We start from the raw sequence: 16,066 nt of genomic DNA on the forward strand, positions 1-16,066 counted from the left end.
TTTCCAGGGTGAGTGGCTTTGTAAATTGAAAGTTTACATGCACATTTTAAAGGTAGGCTTTTTTTTTTTTTTTTTTTTTTTTTTTGAGATGGTATTTCACTCTTTTTGCCCAGGCTGGAGTGCGATGGCACGATGGTGGCATCGCACTCCAGCCTGGGCAAAAAGAGTGCAGTGGTGGCTTACTGCACCCTTTGCCTCCCGGATTCAAGTTATTCTCCTGCCTCAGCATCCCAAGTAGCTGGGATTACAGGCATGTGCCACCACACCCGGCTAATTCTGTATTTTTGGTAGAGACAGGGTTTCCCCATGTTGGCCAGGCTGGTTTTGAACTCCTGACCTCAGGTGACCAACCTGCCTCGGCCTCCCAAAGTGCTGGGATTACAGGTGTGAGCCACTGTGCCTGGCCGTAAAAGTAGGCTTATAAGGAATACTTTACAGTAAAATTTACCTCACTTAAGAGTACCAATGCATTTTGAGAAATGAATAGTCTTATTACCCATCACAATCATGATATAGGACATTTCCATCGTGCCCACTTAGAAAGTTCCTGAGTTCCTGTGTTTGCAGCCAGGTGCCTTCTCCCACCTTAGCCTCTTGCAACCACTATCTGATTCTGTCTCTATTGGAAAACTTGGATGCTTTTAAAATGAAATTTCACATTCATATTTACAGTCACAATTCTCAAGAGTCTCATTTAGATGCTCTGTGGCAACTGAAGCAATTATTGGCCTCTGCTCACAAACACAACTCACTCATTTCTCCCTTTTCTCCTGCTTTTTCATAGTTTCTTCCACCCAGGGCTGGTGCCCAGGTGGGATGACTGAAAGGTGAGGAAGCCCTTAGAGCATTTGCCAATGGGAGCATTCATTTGACTTTAAAGTACTGAGAATTTAGAGGCGTTCTTTTAAATGCATTATTTAAAAAGAAAGGTAACACATTAAGGACTTTGCTGCATCTTTTGATTGGCTTTCCTCTAGGAAGTAGTGACCGAGGTTTCCACTTTCCTCCAAGAGGAAGAGACAGAATTTTTGGCAAATAGGTCAATGCTGGGAATATCCTGACTGGCTGAGTGCTGGGAAAGAAAGGCAGTTGGAGGGATATTTGGGTTCCTGGGAAGGCGTGGGTGGTGCCCAGGAGGCTATGGGAGTCAGAATCACACTTGCACAGGAGAAGACCCTTATGGGACAAGTAAAATCAGTGTAGTTTCTTGGGCGGGGCAAAGGCGTCCTGATGAGGATACTAGGGGTCAAATGTGTGGCTGGGCTCTGCCCCAATCAGGAGTGAGACAGACAGGACTAAAGTGGAACCAGAGGGGTAGCAGCAAGACACAAGACAAGGTCCTTGAGCTTCTTGGAGCGAGTGGGGGAAGCAGATATTTCAGATGCAAAGTGCCTTGAATAAACAGAACGAAAGATAGAGGGCCAGTGGGGGAGAAATGGCCTGGTGTGTTCAGGGCAGGCCTCCATGAGACCTGAATGAAGAGGGGGCATTCCAGACAAAGGGAACAGTGATCACAGAGGCCCCGAGTCAGGAACCAGCTAAGGGTCTTAGAGAAGAGCTGCCTCGTAAAGCTGAGCAACAATAACCAGGGAACAGTGGGCATGGGCCCTGATAGCCAAGGCAGGTCTTGGCTTTTTAAGCCATAGAATTGGATTTTAGGAGGGATGGGCCCGCCGACAAAGCCAACAAAGTTTTAAGCCGAAGATCGCTATCTTATTTATGCTTTAAAAAGACCTCTGGCCTTTCTGCGAAGCTCTATCCTTAGCTTTGTCTTGTTAGCATTTTGATTAACAAATGAGGGCACGAACAGCCAGCTGACCAACCACGCGCGCAGTCGAGCGTCGGTTCATTGCCTTGGGAGGGACCCACTGGAGGCCCCGCCCCCGAGGCCCTACTGGCGTGGCCTCTGCCGCGGGTCCCGCCCCCCAGCCGTCCGGAACAGCGCGCTCGCCGCGGGAGGTCGTGAAGCCTGAGGCCGTGTTTGCCGCCCATGGCCGCCGCGCTGCTCGCCCGGGCCTCTGGCCCTGTCCGCAGAGGTGAGTGCGCTCGGACTCCGTACGGCGGGGCTGCGGCCCGCGCCTGGCCCAGCGGGCGGAGGTCCTGGTGGCCGGCTCTATCCGAGCCGCTGGCAGGCGGAGCCCCGCTCCGGGAGCGTTCACGGCCTTTGCCCCAGTTCTGCTGCTCCTCGCGCCGGACCAGCCCGGCCCTTTAGGCGTCCCCGGTTCCTGCGCAGACCCCTAGCCCCCCGATTGACCCCAGCCGCCAGCCCAGTTCTCAGGGCTGCATCCATATCTCCCTCCCCTCATTTCACCCCCACTAGAGGTTCAGGGTGCGCCCTTCCGGAGCCAGGCCTGGGATTGAACCAGACCCGCATCTGTGACCTTGTCTCAGCCTCAGTTGGCCCTTGTGTAAAATGCCCACAGAGAATATCAGAGTTGTTGGGAGGATTAAATCACAGGGTATGTAAAGTACTTCATGCCTGGCGTCTAACAGGTGCTCCACAAATGCTCGTTCTTGCTGGTTAATACAGTACCTTTCCCATCTTACACGTCTCCAGCTGTAGCAGCCGTGACACATATAGCCAGAGCTTCCTTTGCCTGGCGTGAATTACAAGACGAACGCTACTGAGAACTGTATTAAGTGCTAGTTAGGCTTTCTTTAATCTTTGCACTCCCAGGAGCGGAATACTATTTTCCTCCACTTGTTATAGAAACGAAGGCTCAGTGACGTTTAAAACCCTTGCCTAAGGTCACAGAGCTGAGGTCTTATTACTATTGGTATTATACTGAGGACTGAAGGATGTCGTGTATGGAAATGTCTAGTGAGTATACTAAGCATTCAGTTAGTAGGGGGTTTTCAGTGGCAGCCATGGACATTTTGGGCTGACAGTTCTTTGTTGTGGGGGCTGTCCTCTGCCTTGTAGGATGTTCAGCAGGGATCCCAGGCCCCTATCCACTGGGTCCCAATAGCATTCCCCTCCTCTAGGTGAGACTACTAAAACTGGCTCCAGACGTTGCCAGATGTCCCTTGGAGGGCACAACCCTCCCTGGTGGAGAACCACTGAGTTAGTGGGTCACTAGGATTCTTTGAGACCTCCTGCCTCCTCCTTCCACTCACTTCTGCCCTTGCTGGCAGCTCTCTGTCCTAGGGCCTGGCGGCAGTTACACACCATCTACCAGTCTGTGGAACTGCCTGAGACGCACCAGATGTTGCTCCAGACATGCCGGGACTTTGCAGAGAAGGAGTTGTCTCCCATTGCCGCCCAGGTGGATAAGGAACAGCTCTTCCCAGCCGCTCAGGTGAAAATGCAACCTCAGCAGCCCATGATGGTGGTCTGCCTCTGTTCCTGGATGAGTGGTGGCAGTGACAGCGGCACTTGGACTCCGGTAGAGGAACCCCAAAGCAGAGCCTGGAACCCAGAAAATGCTCTGGAAGTTTCCCTTGTCCAGCCTGTGGCCAGTAGCCAGTACTTAACTTCTGGAACAACAGTAATAGGTGGTGGATGGTCAGTTGCTTGCTGTGTGCCAGCCACTGTGCTCATTCTAATAGTGCTTTTAGGGTGCTTGGCATGCGCTAGGCCCTGTTCTTGAGATGGGTTATCCCATCTGTTCCTCACAACAGTCCTGTGAGGTGAAGGTACTATTCTTATTTATTTATTTTTTTGAGACGGAGTTTCACTCTTGTGGCTCAGGCTGGAGTGCAATGGTGCGACCTCGCCTCACTGCAGCGTCCGCCTCCCGAGTTCAGGTGATTCTTCTGCCTCAGCCTCCCAAGTAGCTGGGATGTACCACTATGCCCAGCTAATTTTGTATTTTTAGTAGAGACGGGATTTCACCATTTTGGCCAGGCTCCTGACCTCAGGTGGTCTGCCTGCCTCGGCCTCCCAAGGTGCTGGGATTACAGGTGTGAGACACCATGCCCGGCCAAAGGTACTATTATTATATACCCCATGGACTCAGATTTGTGAACAAGGTAAATAATGTACCCAAGGTCATGGAGCTCATCAGCTGCAGCCTGCTTGATTTATTTTCTTTTTTATTTACTTATTATTTATTTATTTATTTTGAGACGGACTCTTACTCTGTTGCCCAGGCTGGAGGTCAGTGACGCAATCTCGGCTCACTGCACCCTCTGCCAGGATCTTGAGTTCAAGTGATTCTCCTGCCTCAGCCCCCAGTAGCTGGGATTAGGCGGCTGCCACCACACCCAGCTAGTTTTTGTACTTTTATTAGAGATGGGGTTTCTCCATGTTGGCCAGGCTGGTCTTGAACTCCTGACCTTAGGTGATCTGCCTGCCTTGGCTTCCCGAAGTGCTGGGATTACAGGCGTGAGCCACCGCGCCCAGCCTGCTTGAACTGTTTTTTGCCCTGAGCGCACTCCCTCCCGTGCCATTGTGTTCTTCCATTTGCATTCAGTCTGTCTGCAGCTACGCATTGAAGATGTTACTGCCGTACACTCTGGCCTAGTAAGATATCCAGCACCTGGTGTAAACACTCAGTAGTAGATAGCTGTTTAGTTAATGTTTTGTGAAAAGTCAGACCTCTCTGGCCTCTTCTCCTTGTCTGTTTTTTTTTTTTTTAATTTTAATTTTAATTTATTTTTTATTTAAACATTTTTTTGAGACAGTCTTGCTCTGTTGCCAGATTGGAGTGCAGTGGCGCGATCTTGGCTCACTGCAGACTCCACCTCCTGGGTTCAAGCAATTCTCCTGCCTCAGCCTCCTGAGTAGCATGCTGCCATGCCCGGCTAATTTTTTGTATTTCGGTAGAGATGGGGTTTCACCATGTTGCTCAGGCTAGTCTCAAACTCCTGAGCTCAGGCAATCTGCCCGCCTCGGCCTCCCAAAGTGCTGGGATTACAGGTGTGAGCCACCACGTCCGGCCTTGAAAATGAGTTTTAAAAGGGACTTAAAACATTGTTTTTATATGAGGAACCCACTAACTGTTTCCCAGATACGAAGGCAGCAGGTGCTGCAGGCTTGCTTTGTCTGTCACTGCTGGGAAAGGGGTCTTATACCCTTTCTTACGGTTTCTCTTGGGAGTCTGGAGACCACCAGGCTCAGCCTCGTCAGTGCTGCTGCCTCTTCTCAGGGTGCAGGTCTGGGTTGCTGGGTCACAGACACTAGGAACCAAGAGTGACCATTGCAGGGGGCTCTAGGAGGCCACCCCTTGATATAGCTCTGAAGGTCAGGCCTCCCTCTGTAGAAAATACTAAAATATTGGGACTGGGGTGAGCCTGGCTGCTGTTAGTCAATTACTATCAATTTACATAGGTCAGAAATGACGGACAAACTCGAACCCATTTTTTTTTCCCCTGGGCTGCTTTTCTTTTCTTTTCTTTTCTTTTCTTTTCTTTTTGAGATGGAGTCTCACTCTGTTCCCCAGGCTGGAGTGCAGTGGTGTGATCTCGGTTCACTGCAGCCTCCTCTGCCTCCCGGGTTCAAGCAATTTTCCTGCCTCAGCGTCCCAAGTAGCTGGGATTACAGGCACACACCACCATACCCAACTAATTTTTGTATTTTTAGTAGAGACGGGGTTTCACCGTGTTGGCCAGGCTGGTCTCGAACTCTTGACTTTGTGATTCGCCCGCCTGGGCCTCCCAAAGTTCTGGGATTACAGGTGTGAGCCACCACTCCCAGCTGGTAGATGCTGTAAAAGAAAATGCTGATGGTGAGAAAGGAGGGAGGACAGGAGCTGGGTGAAATTGAGGGTGACAGTATATGCTAGTGAGGTCCTTTGGGGGCGGGAATTGTGAATTCTTACAACTTTTGATTCTAGCTCGTTGAGAAGTGTTGCATTAGCCAGAGGGAGGTGGTGCTGTGTAGAAAGGAGGAGGCTGGGGTTCTGTCTTGCCTCCTGGTGGCCTAGACCTGGCCACTGATGCCACACACCCTTTCTGTGTGAATTCCCTCATTTGTAAGAGGAATATGGGGTCATCCTCACTTTGCTACCTGTCAGGATGTGTGACCAAGCATTTTAGGTGAGTATGAGGAACGGAATGCACCTAGGAGAGTTTCATCCTTTTACTCTCTTTCTGGGAATTTGGGTTCCCACTGTGTTTCTGGGGATGAGATGGAGTTACGAAGCGATTGGCTCATGCACCATTTATTCCAGGGTTTTATACCAACAAGCTCTGGGGTGAAAAGGAGGGCGTGTCTCTGTGTCCGGGGAGATCTGAAGGTTCTTGGAGGGTGGGGCGGCTTGAGCTCGTTTAGCCTCATTCTGTCTCGCTGGCGGGCTAGAGAAAGAGGCTTTCAGTAAGGTTCACGCGCAGGCCTGACCGTGAGTCTTGGACACCTGCATATTCATTTTTGTTTTGTTTTTGTTTTTTTGAGACAGGGCCTCACTGTCACCCAGGCTGGAGTGCAGTGACACAAACACGGCTCACTGCAACCTCGACCTCCTGGGCTCGAGCGATCCTCATGCCTCAGCTCCTGCAGTAGCTGGGACCACAGGTGTCCACCACCATGCCTGGCTCATTTATTTTTATTTTTATTAATTTTTTGTGGAGATGGGGTCTTGCCATGTTGGTGAAGCTGGTCTCAAACGCCCGGACTCAGGTGATCCTCCTACCTCTGTCTCCCAAAGTGCTGGGATTACGGGCCTGAGCTACGACACCCTTTTAAAAAATTTTTTTAATTAAAAAATTTTCTTTTAGAAACAGGTGTATCACCATGTTGGCCAGGCTGGATTTGAACGCCTGGGCTCAAGTGATTCTCCTGCCCCATCCGCCTCCTGAGTCACTGGAGACCTGCGTATTTCTAGCACTTAGAGTATTGTCCGGCAGCAGAGGTGTTCCTTAATAAAATAGTTGTGTTTTTTTGGTTTTTTTTTTTTTTTTTTTTTTGAGGCAGAGTCTTGCTCTGTTGCCCAGGCTGGAGTACAGTGGCATGATCTCGGCTCACTGCAATCTCTGCCTTCTGGGTTCAAACGATTCTCCTGCCTCAGCCTCCCAAGTAGCTGGGATTACAGGCGCCCACCACCACGCCTGGCTAATTTTTGTATTTTTAGTAGAGATGGGGTTTTACCATGTTGGCCAGGTTGGTCTCGAACTTCTGACCTCGTGATCTGCTCGCCTTGGCCTCCCAAAGTGCTGGGATTACAGGCATGAGCCACTGCACCCAGCCTTTTTTTTTTTTTTTTTTTTTTTTTTTTGAGACAGAGTCTCCCTCTGTTGCCCAGGCTGGAGTGCACTGTGCGATCTCAGCTCACTGCAACGTCCGCCTCCCAGATTCAAGTGATTCCCCTGCCTTAGCCTCCCAAGTAGCTGGGATTATAGGCATCCACCACTACACTGAGCTAATGTTTTGTATTTTTAGTAGAGACGGGGTTTTGCCATGTTGGCCAGGCTGGTCTCGAACTCCTGACCTCAGGTGATCCACCCGCCTCAGCTCCTAAAGTGCTGGGAATACAAGCATGAGCCACCGCGCCTGGCAAAGTACTCTGAAGTGTGGGCTAGAAAAGTGTTCTGTTCAGAGGCCACATTTGTGCTGCCGCAGGTCTGCGTCTCCAGGTCCTCTTCCCAGTGAAATGCAGCAGAAAGCACTCTCTCCCTTGGACTTCCCCCTTCCCTAGTTGTTTCCTGCCTGCTGAAATGGTGCCTATTCTGAGCAGGCCCCCCCCTCCCCAGGTGTGTGGTGGCCACAGAATGATCTTCTTTTTAGTAATTCTCAAAATGATACCTCCCTGGTAGCTCTGAGTTCCCATTTGTCACTGTGAATGAGTTTCCTATTGCTGCTGTAACAAATGACCACAAACCCTGTGGCTTAAAGCAATACAGATATATTCTCTGACAGTTCAAGACCAGCCTGGGCAACATAGCAAGACCCCATCTCTACCAAAAATAAAATGGAAAAAACAAACAAAATCATGGCAGCCACTTGATGATAAATGCCGTTCACCAGTTACTCAACCTGAGTCAGGAATCCAGTGTGGGTCCCACAGTGCTAAATCAAGGCATTGGCAGGACTGAGTTCCTTCTGGAGGCTCTGGGGTAATCCGCTCCTGTCTTTTCCAGTTCTAGAGGCTGCCTGCATTCCTTCCTGCCAGGGTTCCTGGCTCTGCTTCCGTCGTCACCTCTCCTTCTCTGAGTCTGCGTCTGTCTTTCCCTTACAAAGACCCTGTGATGACACTGGGCTACTCTGATCATCCAGAATAACCCTCACATCTCCAGATGCTTCACTTACGTGTGGAAAGTCCTTGTTGCCACAGAAGGGAACGTACTCACGGGGCCTGGGATTGGGATGGGGACATCTTGGGGGGTTGCTGTCCTGCTGCCTTCCACACACTGGCCTCCTTCCCAGCTTCTCTGCCCTCTGACTGCAGCACAGCATCTACCTGGGGGCCACAGAGCTTGATGTGCACTTGCAGGGGTCATAGCTCAAGCCTCTCAGCATACACGTTTATGCCCCACATGTGGTACGCGTGGGAGACTCAGAGATGAGGACGGCCTGCCCCGTGCTTAGAGTCTCACAAGCGAGTTTCCCATGGGGACAGTTCAAGGAGGAATCAAGCAGTTTTACAGAGGGACACACGGATTGTCACGGAAGTGCTGCAGGCTCCTAGGTGCCCCCTCTTTTCCATATATTATTATCAAAGTAAGAACCAGGCTTGGTGTGGTGGTTCGTGCCTCTAATAGCATGAGGGAGGCTGAGGCTGGAGGATCACTTGAGCCAGGATTTTGATACCAGCTTGGGCAACATAGTGAGACCCTGTCTCTAAAAAACAATAATTTTTTTTTTTTTTTTTTTTTTTTTGAGACGGTCTCGCTGTGTCACCTAGGCTGGAGTGCAGTGGCGTGCTCTCAGCTCACTGCAACCTCTTCCTCCCAGGTTCAAGCAATTCTCCTGCCTCAGCCTCCTGAGTAGCTGGGATTACAGGCACCTGCCACGATGCCTGGCTAATTTTTATATTTTTTGTAGAGACATGGTTTTCACCACGTTGGCCAGGCTGTTCTCAAACTCCTGGCTTCAAATGATCTACCCATCTTGGCTTTCCAAAGTGCTGAGATTCTTTGGGAGGCTGAGGCAGGTGAATCACCTGAGGTCAGGAGTTCGAGAACAGCCTGGCTAACGTGGTGAAACCCAGTCTCTACCAAAAATATAAAAACTAGCCGGGCATGGTGGCGGGTGCCTGTAATCCCAGCTACTTGGGAGGCTGAGGCAGGAGAATTGCTTGAACCCAGGCGGTGGAGGTTGCAGTGAGCTGAGATCGCGCCACTGCACTCCAGCCTGGGTGACAAAGCGAGACCGTCTCAAAAAAAAAAAAAAAAAAACAAAACAAGGTGCTGGGATTACAGGTGTAATCCACCGCGCTCAGTCCTAAACAAAAAAAAAAAAAAAAAAAGGAACTTGGCAGCCACTTGATGCTAAATGCTGTCCATCAATACCTCAGCCTGGGCCAGGTGCTGAGCTCTACATTTCATGTATATTATCTCAGTCAGGCCTCAGAACAGTCCTTTGAGGTAAGTACCGTTTTGGGGAAGGAGAAGGTAAAACTTTTGTTTTTTTTGTTTTTTTTTTTTGAGACAGAGTCTTGCTCTGTCACCCAGGCTGGAGTGCTGTGGCCGGATCTTCAGCTCACTGTGTAAAGCTCCGGCCCCGGTTCCCTATCTCTCCTGCCTCAGCCTCCTGGAGGGCTAGGGACTACATACTCGCCACCGGCCTCAAGCAGTTTTTTGTATTTTTAGAATGGGTTTCACCGTGGTTCCGCCAGGGATGGTCTCGATCTCCTGGACCCTCGCGGATCCACCCGCTCCTCGCCTCCCAGCAAGCTGAGATTACAGGCTTGAGCCACCACCGCCAGGTAAAACTTTTATATTCACAGGAGTAACATTTATTATAGAAAAACAAGAATATATTGTATAAACATTTTTTTTTTTTTTTTGAGACGAGTCTCTGCTCTGTCACCTAGGGCTGGAGTGCAGTGGCCGGACCTCAGCCCACTGTAAAGCTCTGCCTCCCGGGTTCACACCATTTCTTCTCGCCTCAGCCCAAGTAGCTGGGACTACAGGCGCCACCTCGCCTCGCTAGTTTTTGTATTTAATAGAGACGGGGTTTCACCTGTTAGCTAGGATGGTCTCACTTCCCTGACCTCGCGATTCGCCCGCCTCCGGCCTCCCAAAGTGCTGGGATTACAGGCTTGCTTGGTCACACCGCCTAAACATTCTTATTTATGTAAGTCACTGTAGTACAAGAACATGGTTGAGGCCAGATGTGGTGGCTCAAGCCTGTAATCCCAGCACTTTGGGAGGCCGAGGTGGGTGGATCACGAGGTCAGGAGTTCAAGACCAGACTGCCCAAGATAGTGAAAACCTGTCTCTACTAAAAATACAAAAATTAGCTGGGCGTGGTGCTGGGCATCTGTAATCCCAACTACTCGGGAGGCTGAGGCAGAGAATTGCTTGAACCTGGGAGGAAGAGGTTGCAGTGAGCTGAGATCACACCATTGCACTCCAGCCTGGGCAACAGAGCGAGACTCTGTCACAAAAATAAAATAAAATATAAAATAAAATAAAATGAAATAACATGGTTGCAGGAGTAAAATTGTATAAAAGGGCTGGTGAAAAGCAACGGTTCCCCTCCCTGTCCCCGTCCCTCTCCCTGCTCTCCCAGAGGTAAGTGGTTTTCCTTGTTCTTTTTTGAAGTTAGGTAGATTCTGTTGTGGTCCACATTTCCCATATTACTCACCTGAGAGTAATAATACTATTGTTTTGTTTTTGGTAGAGATGGGGTCTTGCTATGTTGCCCAGACTGGTCTTGAACTCCTGGCCTCAAGCAATCAATCCCCTCACCTTGGCCTCCCAAAGTGCTGGGATTACAGGTGTGATCACTGCTCCTGGCCCGCTCTTAATATTATTATTCCTCAGAATTCAGAGTCCCAAGCTCTTAGCCTTCATTCATTCTCTCACTGGCCTTGGGCATGTAGCAGTGAGCCAGAGTGTACACAGTCTCTGCCCTCGTGGTGAGGGCAAAAGACCTTAATCCAGAGAAGCACGTTCATCCCTGAGAAATTCCAGCCACGGAGGTGCTGTGGGAGAGGGACTGAAGGATTTGACTCAGCGAGGCTGGGGGTGGCAGCCCAAAGCAGTGAGGCCTGAGCTGCGATCAGGAGAGGAGGGGCGATAGCCAGCTGATGGATAGGAGGCGGCATGTGCAGAGGCCCTGTGGTGGGGAGGGTGTGTGTGTGTGGATGTGCAGAGTGGGCTGGATGAAGGTCAGTGTGGCTTACGCTGCCCTGCTCCTTACCTCAGAGTTCCCTGAAAGCATCCTGTGCCTTCTGCCTGCTCACTGCCGTGGCTGTGGACGGAGCGGGGAACAGGCGTGGAGGCGGGGCCAGGACAGCTTGAATGAGTAGTGCCGTCATACAGACCTCAGTGGGAATGGGTCTTCAGCTTCTGGACTTGGGGATCCCCTGTGGATGGCTGGGGTCACATGGCCTGAATTTCTGCAGGCACTGCCTCGGGGGCAGGAGGGTTTGGGCTTGGGGAGGGTGGACTCACCCCCAGCAGCTGCCCATGCCGTGCTGTCCTTCCCTGTGCCCAGGTGAAGAAGATGGGCGGGCTCGGGCTTCTGGCCATGGACGTGCCCGAGGAGCTTGGCGGTGCCGGCCTTGATTACCTGGCCTACGCCATCGCCATGGAGGAGATCAGCCGCGGCTGCGCCTCCACTGGAGTCATCATGAGTGTGAACAATGTGAGCCCCCCCACCCCAGGCCCCTGGGACACATGGGTGGAGGGAGGCTCCTGTGAGCGGGCAGACTCTGGCCCAGGCCTGATCTCTCTGGAGACGTCACAGGCCTTGGTCCTACTGGATAGGCCCTGGAGAGAACAGGCCCTGAGTGCAGCCCGCAGGTGGGCAGGATGCACCTGGGCCTGGGGCCTCCCGCCGCTCCCCGCTCTCCCCCTAGTCTCTCTACCTGGGACCCATCTTGAAGTTTGGCTCCAAGGAGCAGAAGCAGAAGTGGGTCACGCCTTTCACCAGTGGTGACAAAATTGGCTGCTTTGCCCTCAGCGAACCAGGTACCTGCCCTGTCCTCTCACTCTGTCCTTAGGGTGACAGGCCCAGAGGGGGAGGAGAGGAAGGTGCTGGGCCAACTGCCCACTGCTTCAGAGGCCAGAGGGGAGGCTCCCCGTGTGGTTGGTGGGGTGAGCACTTTTGCCACCACGGCGCTGGGAGGAAAATTGCCTTCGGGTCCCCTGGTTTAAGACGCCCAATTCCTGCACACCCCCTTTGCCCTCTGGGCCCGTCACTGAGAGCTTTGGGACCCTCATCTTTGGAGCCCGAGTCATAGGGTTTCATGCCCACCAGCAGAGGGTGTGGAGCGAGTGAGGCTGGTGCCCTCAGGTTGTGTGGGGTGGGGCCTGCGCTGAGCCCTGAGTCTGTGGGCAGGAAACGGTAGCGATGCAGGAGCCGCGTCCACCACCGCCCGGGCCGAGGGCGACTCGTGGGTCCTGAATGGCACCAAAGCCTGGATCACCAATGCCTGGGAGGCCTCGGCTGCCGTGGTCTTTGCCAGCACAGACAGAGCCCTGCAAAACAAGGTGGGCATCCCAGAGAGGGGTTCAGCCAGATCCTGGGCTGCTGTCATTTCAGTTTCTAGAACCTTCTCTCCTCGGCCCGACTGGGCCTATTTTTGCTCTAGGGCAAGTGGGCTGTCCCTGTCCCTCCCCAGCTGCCACTGAAGTCTACACCTTCCCCAGAAGCTGGCAGAAGGTGTCAGGGCTTGAGCTTCCGAGGGAGGTTGGGAGGGGACCGGGTTGGTGTTGGATGTGCTGGTGCAAGGCTGTGGCTGAGGGGCAGCTCCGAGAAAACCACCGCCTCTCCGTTCAGGGCATCAGTGCCTTCCTGGTCCCCATGCCAACGCCTGGGCTCACGTTGGGGAAGAAGGAAGACAAGCTGGGTATCCGGGGCTCATCCACGGCCAACCTCATCTTTGAGGACTGTCGCATCCCCAAGGACAGCATCCTGGGGGAGCCGGGGATGGGCTTCAAGATAGCCATGGTGAGCCCGGCGGTGGGGGTGGCACCTTGGGGCCAGGCCTGCCCCCCGGCTGGCGGGCCACTGACCAGGGCAGTCCCCACAGCAAACCCTGGACATGGGCCGCATCGGCATCGCCTCCCAGGCCCTGGGCATTGCCCAGACCGCCCTCGATTGTGCTGTGAACTATGCTGAGAATCGCATGGCCTTCGGGGCGCCCCTCACCAAGCTCCAGGTCATCCAGGTAATGGCAGTTTTAGGAGCTGGGCCTGGAGGCTGGGCAGTGGGCAGGAAGTGTGGCCTCCTGACTGCTCTCCGTCCTCCTTCCCCTCCCTCCTGTCCCTGGAGGGGCAGCTGCTGACCTGTGGTGTGGGGTGGGGCTGTTGCAGTTCAAGTTGGCAGACATGGCCCTGGCCCTGGAGAGTGCCCGGCTGCTGACCTGGCGTGCTGCCATGCTGAAGGATAACAAGAAGCCTTTCATCAAGGTGCCCACAGGGGTCCCCGAGCCATGGACCAGAATGTGGTGGGCCCAGGGACAGGGGAGAGGTTGGGGCGGATCTCTGCCCCTCGGCCCTGTGGGTTAGAGGTGTGGGCCTGGGGTTTACTGCCCCATGGGGAGGCTCTACAGGCCTCCCCTGCTGAGGTGCTGTGAGCAGGGGTTGGGGGGGTCCCCTCAAGGGAAGGCTCTGACTGTACCCCCATGTTTAGGAGGCAGCCATGGCCAAGCTGGCCGCCTCGGAGGCTGCGACCGCCATCAGCCACCAGGTGAGTGTCCGCGGTGAGCCCTGAGGGGGCCGGCTGCCCCTTCTCCAGCTTTCCCCACGCCGGGTTCTTCTCCCTCCTGAGCCCCTGTTCTTGTCTCAGGCCATCCAGATCCTGGGCGGCATGGGCTATGTGACAGAGATGCCAGCAGAACGGCACTACCGCGATGCCCGTATCACTGAGATCTACGAGGGCACCAGCGAAATCCAGCGGCTAGTGATTGCCGGGCATCTGCTCAGGAGCTACCGGAGCTGAGCCCGTGGTGGGCTGCCCGAGGACTGCGGGAAGGGGTGGGAGCCGGGGCCTCCACCCTGACCCCGGCTCAGAGACTGGGCGGCCCGGCGGGGGCTCCCTGGGGCCCCGGCCCCCTGGACTGGCCGGACGGGCTCAGTGCTGCCACCCGGATCAGACCGCAAGGGAGTGAGGCCCTCCGACCACTGGCAGCTCCGCCTCTGGGCCTTTCTGCCTCCTCACCACTGTGCCTCATGTTCCTCACCTGAGTGGCCCTGGCCTCCTGGGGGCGGGGTTGTGGGGGGAGCTGAGTGACACTCAGGGACACCTCAGTTGTGCTCCCGGGGGCCCTGGTGCCCCGGCATGAAGACCCAGTGGGACAGGCCCTTGGTGGGGTCTGTCTTTTCCTTGAGGTCAGAGGTCAGGAGCAGGGCTGGGGTCAGAATGACGAGGCCCAGGGTCCTGGTGTTGGGCAGGCGGTGGGGCTGGGCCATGGAGCTGGCCCGGAGGCCCCTCAGCCCTTGGTAAAGTCTGCTGAAGGCAGGGGTGGTGATTCATGTCGTGTGACTGACCGTGGGTAATAAACACACCTGTCCCCCAGTCTGTGTCCTCACCTTCTCCTGGGTGCCCTGGGGAGGGATGGAGGTCTCTCGTCTGCATCTGACAGCCTCACCCTATGAGTGTTGGGGGTCTTGGGGAGGGGCCTGGCCACCTGGGAGGTTCCCAAGTTCCAGCAGGAGGCCAGGTTGGCCAAGGAGGCAGTTCAGGAATAGGAACTGGGTCCTGCAGGCCTCAGGGAGTGACCCCTGGGCAGGGAGGGTGGGCCAGGCAGGGCCAGCGGGCTAGAAGGGGTTCTCTAGGCAGGACCGGCCTCCAGGCAGGAGGAAGGAAGGCCCCAGATTGCCAGAGTCGGGGGGCAAAGCTGTGGAGACCCCAAGCCCTAGGCAGGAGAACATAGAACCTTGAAGAGCAGCCATTTTGCTCACTAGCGCGCCGAGGGTGGCCCTGGCCAGCCAGTGCGGGGGCTTGTCCTGGTCCTGGGGCCTGCGGGGCTGGTTCTGGGCAGAGGTGCCCCTGAAGCCGAGGTCCAAGCTTTTTTTTTTTTTGAGACGGAGTCTTGCTCTGCCGCCCAGGCTGGAGTGCAGTGGCCGGATCTCAGCTCACTGCAAGCTCCGCCTCCCGGGTTCACGCCATTCTCCTGCCTCAGCCTCCCGAGTAGTTGGGACTACAGGCGCCCGCCACCGCGCCCGGCTATTGTTTTGTATTTTTTAGTAGAGACGGGGTTTCACCGTGTTAGCCAGGATGGTCTCGATCTCCTGACCTCGTGATCCGCCCGTCTCGGCCTCCCAAAGTGCTGGGATTACAGGCTTGAGCCACCGCGCCCGGCCCCAAGCTCTTAACCCTTTGGGCCAGTGTCGATCTAAGCAGCTGGAAGAGAAAACAGTGAGCAAAGAAAGATTTCAAAGGAGGTGGGGACAGCCCTCCACCGGGCAGGCAGGGCAGAGAGTCAAACTGGCATTGCTGGGAGGTCTCTGGAGGGAAACGGGAGGGAGACAGGTGACTTTAGGAGCTGTCATCAAAGGGGCACCCAGGAAACCAGAGCCCCTGCTGTGGGTGGAATTTTTTTTTTTTTTTTTTTTTTAAGAGACAGATCACTCTGTCACCCAGGCGGGAGTGCAGTGGCACGACCACAGCTCATCAAAACCTCAACCTCCCAGGCTCAAGTGATCCTCCTGTCTCAGCCTCCCAGGTAACTGGGACTACAGGTGCACACCACCATGGCCAGCTAATTTTTAAGTTTTTTGGTAGAGATGGGGTCTTGCTTTGTTGCCCAGGCTGGTCTTGAACTCCTGGGTTCAAGTGATCCTTCCAGCTCGGCCTCCCAAGTGGGGTTTCTGTGCCAGGCACTGATGCCCCACAGCCGAAGGATGCCTCGCTCTGCAGGGCAGCTCTGCCCTTGACCCTGCCCTGACCTGGGTCTGGTCCAGGGCCCTGGTGAATGGGAGTGCACTTCCTTGACCAAATTTAGGTCCTGATTTACCCCATGGGCGGGGCGTGCGCAGGGCCCACGGGTACTGTGTTTCTGCCAACGAGGCA

At 54.0% G+C, this 16,066-nt stretch overlaps 1 protein-coding gene across 3 annotated transcripts; it reads left to right on the top strand.

Annotated features, from left to right (window-relative positions):
* The first annotated feature begins 1,879 nt into the window (after positions 1-1,879).
* ACADS (acyl-CoA dehydrogenase short chain) lies at positions 1,880-14,569 on the top strand. 3 transcript variants are annotated; one of them, XM_003907267.4, is made up of 10 exons: positions 1,880-2,036; positions 3,136-3,299; positions 11,543-11,692; positions 11,907-12,018; positions 12,389-12,540; positions 12,830-13,000; positions 13,083-13,220; positions 13,366-13,461; positions 13,685-13,741; positions 13,841-14,569. In XM_003907267.4, the coding sequence occupies exons 1-10, from the start codon at positions 1,991-1,993 to the stop codon at positions 13,991-13,993; spliced, it is 1,239 nt and encodes a 412-aa protein (XP_003907316.1). In that variant the 5' UTR covers positions 1,880-1,990; the 3' UTR covers positions 13,994-14,569. The 3 variants fall into 3 exon arrangements, with proteins under 3 accessions (XP_003907316.1, XP_017801737.2, XP_009180112.1); XM_017946248.3 differs by lacking the exon at positions 12,389-12,540 and adding an exon at positions 12,600-12,739; XM_009181848.4 differs by lacking the exon at positions 12,830-13,000.
* The last annotated feature ends 1,497 nt before the right edge of the window (positions 14,570-16,066 follow it).

Source organism: Papio anubis, chromosome 9, assembly GCF_008728515.1.
Source record: "Papio anubis isolate 15944 chromosome 9, Panubis1.0, whole genome shotgun sequence".
NCBI classification, from domain to species: domain Eukaryota; kingdom Metazoa; phylum Chordata; class Mammalia; order Primates; family Cercopithecidae; genus Papio; species Papio anubis.